The sequence below is a fragment of the Neodiprion fabricii genome, chromosome 2 (genome assembly GCF_021155785.1).
Source record: "Neodiprion fabricii isolate iyNeoFabr1 chromosome 2, iyNeoFabr1.1, whole genome shotgun sequence".
Taxonomy (NCBI): Eukaryota; Metazoa; Arthropoda; class Insecta; order Hymenoptera; family Diprionidae; genus Neodiprion; species Neodiprion fabricii.
Window position 1 is genome coordinate 37713963 of NC_060240.1, and position 11431 is coordinate 37725393.

An 11431-nucleotide genomic window follows, 5' to 3' on the forward strand; every position below is an offset into this window, starting at 1 on the left:
CATTTTTGTTTTTTCTTCCGCGTATTTCTGGTACATGATAGAACTTTAGTTTTTTCGTCTAATTTCACGTTCAATTATTTTATTTTCTCATTAGCTTCTGCATAATAATATTTTCTTAGTTATGGCATCAATAGGAAGTGAAGGTTGATCAACAGGAAATTTAGAGACTTTACAAATAAGAAATGAGTGTAATGATGAATAAAATATTAAACTTAACTTGTAATAAATTGAATATTAGTATTTGTTAGATGGCATTCATACACACTATTCTATAGTTTATGTGTATATTTATTTAACATATATTCTAGATCGCGCTCGTTCATACCACACTAAAATATCCTATCTTTTTATAATATCACTCTAATTATAAGTAAATTGAAAATTGCAAGGCAAAGTTATAACCAGATGAGCTCGATTATCCGAAATATAGACTTTTAATTCTAACAATCAAATAATGCACGCAAACAAAAAACCCCGCTAAAATCGGAGCATGAAAAATATCCTTATTTATTTAATGTTTATTTATTTTCTTATGTGTGAGAAAGAAATGAAACATCTGCAACTGCAAAGATGATACCTAATAACGTTCGGTCATTCTTTACACGCACAAAATTATGCTTTATGTACAAATTTAGCTTTAAATCTAATTTTAAATTTATATATATATAAGAGGTATGCATAAAAGTTCAATGCACTATAACTTTTTCAAAAATTTTCCACAACTTTAATTTCACAATTATAATTGTAATATGAGTGCACGTAGGTAGAGACCCTTGTAAATATATATAACTATAAGACACTTTCTTCTTTCTCGATAAGATATTATATATTTTAATTGTTATTTTCAACAAGGCCTTTAATAAATTAACAATTACGTAAAATGATGAATGACAATATATGGACTTGTGACCACGTGTGAATATTTATTTGCGACTGTAAGAGTAACGTGTTTATTTGAATTATTTTTAAACTATGAAAGCTAGTTCAAGAATAAATTCAATTCACAGCAAACATGTTTGTATGCGGCATGCGTACATATACACACCTAAATGTTTATATTTTTGCTGAAACAAGGTACTCTTACAGTGTAACAATATACATTGGTATACATGTGCAGATAAAGAAAGCAATAAGGGCGAAGAAAATTGAATTAAGCTATGGTGAAGTAATATAAAAATGATTGTGCTTTACAGCGGGTATAAAAAATAATTAAAATTTATCAATCAATAACAAAAAGATCTCTGTTTTCTGGTCACATCAAAGGCACTTCAACTCTAAAGTTTCATCTAAACACTTAAAAAACTAGAAATTAATATTTTGTTACAGATTTCTAAGTCTAATTCTAATTTTACAAAACAATTTGTTGACTACGCAGCTCTGTAGTAACCGGAAGTAAAATAATCGTTATAGGCGTGTGAAATATGCCATACTTCATTGTATAATTACTATAGTCTAAGAATTATGGCAGTAGAGATTTCGTTTTATAAAGTATAGTAGCTTAATAAGTCAAATTAAATAAATAGCCCCAATAACTTACGTCATGAAATAAAATGACAGCGCTCGATGATAGGCACTTCCGAGACTTCTTTTATGCCATGGGGGGTCGATGAAGCTGGCAACTTACACTGCAGGAGAATTTCAATATACAGCAGTTAGCCTGGTCCACGAACTTCTCTGCTCTGCGTTAACATTCTATAAAACTTGCATCTGTTGCGTAGCTCCCTGGCGGATGCGACATTTGAAAAACGTAGGTAGCAGCTGTACTGCGGAAGCAGTACCGTAACGGAGCAGAAATCTATTTGCCAGGCTAACTGCTGTGGATTGGTCTCCAGTGTGAACATCATGGGCCCCCTTAGTCAAATTCTCACGGCATTAATTATACAATCACGATTATTTTCGTCAGAGTGATTGTTCAGTGACATCAATTTCATGTGCTATCTGAGTCACGGTTTTATAAAACACACTTTGACAAAAAAAAGCCTAATTGACGGTACGCTAATAAGAGAGCACGAACACGAGCATCAAAGACAAGCAACGCTTCCAGGATTAAATTGTTATAATACCGTCAGAGTTCTGTCTCTTCTTCTTAATGTTTGAAAACGATAATTCTACAAAACAGACTGGCACGTATTTCATTAATAATTGAATGAGAATTATGCATCTCAATTACGTAGAATTGTTGTTCGTCACTTCGATGTTAACGGTCGAAGTTATCAAGTTTAATTCAGCGAGTCATTCGCAAATACAGTAATCGAATTTCTAATAATGAAAGCTGAATGAAAAAAATCGTTCGTTTCAAAAGCAAGATAACCGATATATAATTAGATCACTCAGATCGGAAGAAACAGTGTTTCTTGCATATTCAATAAATTAATATATCGGTTACTTGCTTTGTATTGATTAAAACTATCGTGAGATTTGGCGTAAGGAAAGATTCCACTATGCGTATATTTAAAATTACGGTATGATGAAACTTTCTTTTGATTTACAACTTTTTTACTTTCCAACGTATGTGGGGTTTTTGAAGGTAGATGTTGCTTGCTTGTAAATTGGATTTTCACCCTGAAATTAGTAAGTAAAGTCCATTATTAATGAGTATGTTTGTTAGGGCTGTTTGGTATCGGAAATTGGTTACCAGTTTTTTGCTAAAAAATGTTAATAAGCATACACTTCGATATACTAGAATAATGTTGTTTCGTTAAAAACCGAAGTATTAAGAAAACCCGAGATCGCCGAGAAAAATGCGAATTTTGAATAACTAATGAAAAAAAAAAATATCGTGGTAAGTTTAAGAGCTGCTCATCGAATATCTTAACATATCTAATCCACCGACTGCACGAAAACAAAAACTCCGATCGTTGTACAATCGTAAATATTTTCGTTTTCATTATTTCAGTTATTGTGTATTTCAGTATCTTTTGGTGTTCCGGTATTTCGATAAATCGGTATCGATTATATTTCGCAGAGAAATGAACAAAAAATTTTTGGTATACAATAATTCCGAAATATGATGCCCCTAATGATGTTATGTCAAATGACAATGAGACACAAGTTATGTGAGTACATATTAATTACACAATTCATAGCAAAAAATTAATATGCTTACCGTGTCCCACTTAGCCATCATTCTTTCTGTTTCAAATCGCGCAAATTCCCTACGATCGTGAATAGTAGTCAACAATTTCCAAAGTAATAAAAGAGCCAAGCCAATGAGTACAATCGCAGCGATGACTCCCAGGACGATTCCGAGCATGAAAACTTGGGTCGGGCATTCTCTTTTTTCTTGCGCTGCGACAACTACTTGATTTTCCGTTTGGTTGAAGTAGTAGTAGTATTTCACTTTACAGTTATCCTCGTCTATATGATGGCAGAATACTTCATTCTCAGTGGTTACTAGTTCGACTGCCTCAACAGTAACGTTTTTACAATTGTTATCGCAATCTTCTTCTTTACTAAAATTGCCAGTTGAATATATTTTGCATTCAACGCAATTTCTGAACTCAATACAACGGTCAGGACAAGTTGGACATTTTTCACAGAAGTCTCCTGAATGACGTGGATTTCCATCCTCACGACAGACACACTTTCCGCAAACGCAATCACCCTAATCACAAAAAAAATATAACAACTTAAAACAATAAATATGCTTATAGTGATTAAGGTTTGTACAAAAATGAGTTAACTTGACAATTCCAAAGCAAATTCAATTTCACATCGCATTTGTTTTCTACTAATTACAAGTCTTACATGGCCTGAGCACAAAATGTCTTCAGTTGATCCTGGAGCTTTACAAGTCTGATTTGATGATGGGCAATTGCAATCTGGTCCAGTCCATTCGGGCTCACACCGGCACACGCCACATTCACAGGTTCCATGATTGGAGCATAACTGACCGTCGTGACGATCACAAGAGAAGTTATCGCACTCACAGTACGGTCCAGAAATCACCTATAACAATATTAGATAAAGTCTCTCAAACTATAATTCCGAATATGTATTATTCTAATATCTTCGCACTTCGATACTGTGTAAATTTATATAATTTTCGTAAATCGTAGAGAAGCCTATCAGATATAAATCTGATCACAGAATTACTGATTAATCTTTTTGTTTTTTATTTAGTGCAATCGATCAAATAAAAAACTTTAAAAATTATAATTGAGGCTATTATCAAGCATCATCATCAGACCTGACATTTTGAATACATAAAATTTAGGAAGTTGAAAACTTACTTCATCAGGGTTTTGTCTGGTATCACAATCGCATACACCACAGGCACAACTACCTCTTCCAGAACAGTCAACCAACGATGTATTATCCGGTCTGCAGCTTTGATAATATTTGTCACGCATCACGGACTGATCACTTTCGTGATGACGCGTACACTCGCATGTTTTACCAAAGTACTGGTCGTAACAATCACAGACCCCGCATTTTAAAGTGCCCATTGAATTGCACTCAGGTGAATTTATCTGGTACATGGGGTGCGAAGCATGTTCACAGTCACAATCACATATCATGTGGAGATTAACAGTCAAAGTTTCGTTGATACCGACCTGAAACATCAAGGAGGTATTAGCTTTTCAAACTAAGTCTTCAAATTTGAATCTCTCAAACCTTTGTTAGCCATACTGCAAGTTTGAACTACTTACTGGATAAATATTGAACCTTTGGTTCCATTCAGATCTGTTTTTAGGACAGCTGGTAACTTCAATTTTCGCAAAGAAATCCACTTTGGTACCAACTTTCAAGCCATCGCATTTCGATGTTTCTATTGGGGGACCAGCACCCAAACAGCTCGAGTAGTATCTCACTTTTATGCTACTACTGGCTGTATCTTTCATTTCCACAGAACTGGAAATAGCCTCGTATTGTTCGCGGATCAAATCCACTACGTTACTTGAGTCGGCAGATAACTTGCCAGCAAATGAACCTTCGATATGCTTTGTAAGCCTTCTATATATCTGGATTTGACCCTCAGTTACAGCCCAAATAATATTGATCGCATTCTCCTTTACTTTGAGATTAATCTGCGATATACTGGGGTAATCTTGCGATGTTGATTGTGTGTACAGCCCACTGTAGTCGAGGTGGCATAGTCCGTCATTAGGTTTTATGATGCCACCAAGCTTGCCATCCCCGGCGTAGTGAAATCCTGCGTCAGTTGAAAATACCAAAAGTCTACGAGCTTTGGAACGCCATCCTATCTTATCACGACACACAATTGCTTGCATTATAGCATCAAATCCTCCTTCAGGAGCATCTAAGTTACCAGACACTGATGCACGACGAACCAAATCCTATAATCGGCAAAGCAATGTTCAATTACTATACAAAATCAAGTTTTCTCACCATTAATAGTCATTTTTAATGGAGTTATAGCTTGAAAATCAATTTAAGTGACTAGTTCCATTAAAATGTGCATTATTCAATATTTAATGATAATAATAAATTAACAGAAATAATATTGTACATCATCGCAAGGAATGTGCATTTAATATTGCATACGTTATTCAATCTTTGAATTAATAATTGGACACACATATCAACACAATACCATGTAGTGCTGACATATTGCATAAATATCATAGATACAAATTATTATGAAGATGACTAATAAAATTTAGATATACTTACAGCAAAAACACTAGTATTTTGTGACAACGTCATGATGTGCTTGTAGCCATACGGCTTTGCACAACCAGGACATGGTTCCTCAAGGCTGAAACATAAAATTTATTTTTTACTTCTGCTATATGAGTATTAAACAACTTCAAGGATCGTTGGTTCTGTCTTTTCTAAACTTCTCAATTCCTGTAATATTTTTTGTAATTCAATTTTTGAGCAAACATAACATTTGACAAATATATAAATAATAATTTGTTGATTGCTTTTCCAAGTCTATGCACACATTCACCAACATTCAACAACTGTTCACACCTTAGATACAGTATGGATTTGAATGAAACTAAATTTTCATTACTTACGACTTAGGCACAACGTTGAAATAGGGCATAACTACTTTGTCGACAAAGCTACCAAATCCCAAACGGAAATTACTTGTTATTTTGGTCATACTTTGCACCAATAAATCTCCCAAATGTGACAACTTCTCTTTATCATCCTCCATAGACTTGCTCAAGTCCATGAGGTAGTAAAGATCAACTGGATAATCCTCGGCTTGAGAGTATGAAAAAGACATAGTATGCACCTCATCTAAAGCAATGGAAAATACGAATGAAATAATTATCGCATATAAGAATAAAATTCACTGGTAAAAAATATTGTTAATAATTCAGGAAATAGCAAAATTGTCAACAATTAGCAATAATTGGAATTTGAAAAATTTCACTCACTTATCCTAAGGGTCAAATCGACTTCTTGAGGCCAGATTTGAATCGCCTCCTGTCTCCTACTACCACTGCTAGAACTCGTATGCTTAGAGCTAGAGCTTGAGGAAGACGATGAGGAAGACGAAGAAGAGGATGAACTTTGCTCAAATTCACTACCGCCTGCTACAGATGAATAACCACCCTTTGTTAATTCCGCGTGCCGAATCACATCATAAACATTATTCGGATACCGCGTATATTTCTTTGGGCACGTAGCATATATTTTTGTGTTTATGTTTGGCAAAAAACACCTCATCTCCGAAAATTTCTGTGAACATAGGAATACATATTTTACATATACTTACAGATGTAACAACAGGGTAGCCCATTCCGTTACATAGGGTTTTTTGTTAACATAGAAAAAAATTATCCAACTTACAGGAGCAGCGCACCAAGCACAATGTGGAGTTTGTATACATTCGTGGCAGGTTTGCTTGCTGATACAGGGATTCATTCCAGTGAGTCTTTCAGGTAGAGGGTAGTCAGCTTTGACAGCAACAAAAACTATCGCTGTGACAAGGGCCAGAGCCCATTCGAAGCTGCCAAACATCCCTGTAGATCAATAGATATGTGTTACATTCTGCATATTTCACTGCAACCGAACAAGTATGAATTCATACCTCGACAAATTCAGAACCGCTGTACTGCACAGTTTATTGAAAAGGATTGCCCTTATTCAATGCAATCGCAAAATAAAAAACCAATATAAAAGTATTAAGCAAAGGAAATTTGAATCTAATGCCGCATCTGTTAATTGTGATGAAATTGAAAATCCTACTAAAATAAAAAGGCAACTTCATTGACACAATAGTACACAATGGTACTAAACATTACTATGCAACAAATTACACCTTTCGATATCAATACTGAAGAGTCAAATTTTTTTAAATTTATTTACAAACGTGTGAATTCCTGAATACAGTCTTGTAACAAAGTTAGCAGAATATTAATTCTAAATAAATAGACGTTATCTTCTGACATTCAGTTGCCCTACGTATTCCTGGTTAGCCATATGTAGTTATACAGAAAGCCTTATAAGGATATCGTGTGACAGTTGAAAATTAACATGAAAACAGATTATGCTGTCTACTTGGAATAATAATTGAAAGAAACTGGTAGATATATGTGAAACTAAGAGAGAAATAATACGCATTCTAGTAAAGTGTAAATTACTTCGTACAGCAAGAGGATAATGAAATTAAGTATAAAATAAAAGTACACGAAATGTAAAATTTAAAATGAAATGAATTCCAATGAATCAGCTCGATGATAGGTACACTGACCATTGGAAAAACCCACCACAATAAATGTACAATGAAACATTGTCCGTTTTATTTTGCAAAGTACCGGCATCGTGCATTGCATAAAGTAATCAAAATTGACATATTTAAGTAAAAATTAATAATACCAATTAATGTTATCATTGTAGCTAAATATAATACTTCTTTGGTCAGTTACGATTCTTATTTCTACACCCTCACATTTAGCAACAGGAGTCTATTATTAAGCTGCTGAGTCAGATTTTCTTAGTAAGCCAAAGGTAAGACATCATACTTTTACTTGGTAATATCACATGCTGTGATGATGGTATCTGGTTGGTCATATTCGTACGTGAATGATTATTGGTATGAAATCATCCGATATACATGATTCAATGTCAATAAATTTGATTAAAAATTACTTTTCCTCATCCCTAGATTACGGAAAAATCACTGAAAATTTTCAATCGTAACTGAATACCAAAATAATACGTTATACTGCTACGTTTAGGAACACAAGCTGGAAACATGCATACTTATCTCAAGAGCAAAAGTGCAAACAAGAAAGTAAGATAATGGATCCACTATATAGAACTGAAACATTTTCTTACAAACTTGTTTTTGGATATCACATTTTTTTACCAAACAAATGGTCGCATGAATGGCGTATACAACATTTTTGCATCCATATTAGCAAATTTTATAAACAAGAGCGACATCTGATTGTATAATAATTAATAATACGTTGAGAATATTGACAACAAGCAAAACAATGTATCTAATTTGTAAACGGGTGTAGAGATTGTTCGGTACTAATGAAAACGTGAAATTTTATTTCAGTAATTGTTTAATTATCTAATTAAATTTAAGAGATGGATCCGTTTGACTTGCAGGGTCGAGGAAATTTTTTAAATCAAATGTTTCTTAGATTTGATCGAAGGATTGATATTTCCTCACTACTTCTTGTGACGCACATTAATAACAAGAAGCGCTTTCGTTTCGTAGAACGTTGTCATAAATGGTATTTGTACTTGTGAAATGCGCGAGTGAGGTGCGGCCGAAAACCAGTTCTCCCACGCTATATTTGTCCCTTAAGAATAAGGTTTTTGCCCAGTAAATCGAAGGGTGATAACGGTAATATTTTTGGGACAAAGATTTGTTCCACTTGCAGATCATTCAGGTTTGAGAATACGTCTCGATTACCCATCCATTAATGCCGTCATCTCTATATTTACAAGACACCGCATTAGCATGAAAAAGGTTACAGAGATGAGAATCCGTGAACCATAAATTTGATATACGTATTTTTAACTCGGTAAGGCCGGATATGAAATTTGATATACATTTCTTACTTTCTAGATTTGAAGGTGATTATCGGCTGTCCTTATAACATCACAAACTCCGAAGAAATAATTTCACAACTTTGGATCACCATAAAAGGCAACCCCACACCGCCACGGAATAACGACTCAATAACGAGCCGTTCGTTCAACGTCGGGTAGACGACTGGTCACTAGAGTTGGACAAAATATCAGAAGAGTTATTTCGAATTGAGCATATGCGAGTATTGTTATATCGATGAACTCACATCCGTCCCGTATGCACCCGAGTAAGACCCGAGATTATCCGATTATTCACGATAACGTGCTCGTTACCTCTCGTCGAATGCACTTTCCAAATAAGCGGGAAATTCAAATAAACTTATTCAGCTCTAATGATGATGTCTAGTGTACTAATTCGGTACGCGACTATACGACTATTTTTGCGCCCAACCTCGCCGACTGTTCACAGGAGGATGTATGTTGTATAATATTTCTCCAATCTTGCCTTATATGTTGATTATCAAGTATCTGTACCACAACCGCGTACCCGCTAGTTTCCGGTGGGAAATCAGCGACGAATTAGTCATCGTTCAATGATGATGCGATCATTCAGCTGCGGCTACAAAATCTAAATAACCTTGCAACATAATACAACTTTGCATACATATAAGGTTCGTGTTTCGCAAGTAAGCTGCAAATGTTACGTATTCGGATTTTAATTATGCGCCTTCGGTGCACCCAGAAACCCTATTTGCAAACAATTTATATGCGCACTTACTAAATTTTACATCGTGTATATCAGTATATCGAAAAAACTGAACTTCACAGAAACAAAACTGCTTAATGTAGAGTTCATAATTAGTTTTTCAAATTGCAAATTTTCCTTATAAGTTTTTGAAACAGTGACTGACAATCACGCAGGTACGGTGTTACTCGATAGTTTTTCTTAACTACAATTCGCATCCCGCAACCACAGTTGATATTATTATTTATATACATATAGGAGCAGGGTCTAAAATTAATTTATGCCATAAGCTAGCAAGTCTGGGCCCGAAGTTCTGAAAATACTGGACGTAATGTAACCTTACAATTCAGCCGTATTTGAAATCCGGAAATGGAATTGTGTAAAAATACGTTGCCCGCCATATTGATATATTTTGACAGCCTGTGTTGACAGCTTCATTTGCGTGGGAAACAACGCATGTCAAGAAATCAAAATATCCTGATAAAATCCTATAGTTCATTTATTGTACAAATATAGTTTCTACATGTATCATGAGTGACACACTTTCCTCTTATTCCGGCAGCTATGTACAATACGCACGCCAATTCGACGAGGAAAAAACAGCAAAGCTTTATAGGAACATAAAGAAGGTTAGCTTTGACAACTTGAACTGCACCATCATAAAAAAAAACTCATAACTCAAACTGTATTTTCAACTATCCTTTTCTTGGTTCTCAGACGCTTCAAGAGGTGCAACAAATCGCCAGCGAGGTAAATTGTAATTATAAAGAACTCGAAGAGAACATGAACCGTGCAGCGCGACTCATCACAGCAATCCAAATCTGTAAAAGGCGAGAGGCTGAAGCGACGGCATTGACCGAAACAAATGACTAAAACTGTAATAAAAGGAATTTATTCAATTAATAAATAATCAAATTCCTATTCTTGATGGCCGTGGTTTTTTTTTTGTTCTTATTTGATTTTCGCGGGTCAAATCGTAATATCTCGCTTCAAAACGCAAGCGATGACTAATAAAAAGAAAAAGTAAAAAAATCCCTAGATTCTGTCTGCTACATCCTGCTGTCAAACCTGTCATCGTAATTACACACCACATTATACGCAGAAGTGTACGATTTATCGGAAATTAGACTGAATAATACCCGAATACCAATGAAAAATCAAAACTGGAGGTGTGGTTTGTGATTATCTGTTGATCTATCTACTTTGGAATGCCGAAATTCAATCGTAGAGGGTAAGTCGAGAGCTTTGAAAATCTATACCAACGTCAGCAAATTCGAAATATCGAATATTCTATTTTTATTCTTCACGAGATCAACCTCACACGCCGCTATATATTTACCGAATTTACTTACGCTACTTAATAGTATAATCAAATTTCGTTATTTATTCCAGTAACCAAAAGTTGATTATCATATAAACGCATCCGAAAATATGTCTTATCACCAGTACATCTTGAAAGTATGTTTTTTATTTGCAAAAACACGATATAGTCTTTATGTAAGTATTTGATTAGTATACATTTTTCACGTATCCTTTATGTTTTCTCAGCAATATTTGCCAGTGGCCAATCAATTGAAGTGAGTAACCATATAGCTATGCTCTGATAAGATGCCAGCAGAGACGGAGATGACGGCACTTTCCTCTGATCAAGATGATGGGAAAAGTTCCGCTATGCTAGATATGCCTGAGGCTATGAACAACAAGAATTTTCCA

The 11431-nt window shown here is 34.7% G+C and overlaps 2 protein-coding genes across 2 annotated transcripts; one reads left to right on the plus strand and one right to left on the minus strand.

Annotated features, from left to right (window-relative positions):
• Window positions 1-270: 270 nt before the first annotated feature.
• On the minus strand, window positions 271-9155 carry LOC124175924 (integrin beta-PS). Its single transcript, XM_046556568.1, has 10 exons — window positions 9004-9155; window positions 6772-6944; window positions 6357-6660; window positions 5988-6216; window positions 5638-5722; window positions 4653-5300; window positions 4233-4556; window positions 3748-3948; window positions 3107-3604; window positions 271-2562 (listed from the first exon to the last, which is right to left on the minus strand). The coding sequence occupies exons 2-10, from the start codon at window positions 6940-6942 to the stop codon at window positions 2497-2499; spliced, it is 2526 nt and encodes an 841-aa protein (XP_046412524.1). The 5' UTR covers window positions 6943-6944; window positions 9004-9155; the 3' UTR covers window positions 271-2496.
• Window positions 9156-9210: 55 nt separating this feature from the next.
• Window positions 9211-10644, plus strand: LOC124175929. The gene is made up of 3 exons (XM_046556576.1): window positions 9211-9448; window positions 10281-10347; window positions 10436-10644. Exons 1-3 carry the CDS (start codon window positions 9366-9368, stop codon window positions 10589-10591), a joined length of 306 nt encoding a protein of 101 aa, XP_046412532.1. The 5' UTR covers window positions 9211-9365; the 3' UTR covers window positions 10592-10644.
• Window positions 10645-11431: the final 787 nt, after the last annotated feature.

Bases quoted from the DNA above. Each gene is read 5' to 3' on its own strand.
- LOC124175924 (XM_046556568.1), bottom strand. From the start codon at position 6,942: ATGTTTGGCAGCTTCGAATGGGCTCTGGCCCTTGTCACAGCGATAGTT. The intron at 5,301-5,637 runs GTAAGTATATCT...TGCCGATTATAG, and splicing joins AAAATACTAGTGTTTTTGCT to GATTTGGTTCGTCGTGCATC. The intron at 3,949-4,232 runs GTAAGTTTTCAA...ATATTGTTATAG, and splicing joins CCAGACAAAACCCTGATGAA to GTGATTTCTGGACCGTACTG.
- LOC124175929 (XM_046556576.1), top strand. From the start codon at position 9,366: ATGATGATGTCTAGTGTACTAATTCGGTACGCGACTATACGACTATTT. The intron at 9,449-10,280 runs GTATGTTGTATA...TTATTCCGGCAG, and splicing joins CCGACTGTTCACAGGAGGAT to CTATGTACAATACGCACGCC. The intron at 10,348-10,435 runs GTTAGCTTTGAC...CTTGGTTCTCAG, and splicing joins TTTATAGGAACATAAAGAAG to ACGCTTCAAGAGGTGCAACA.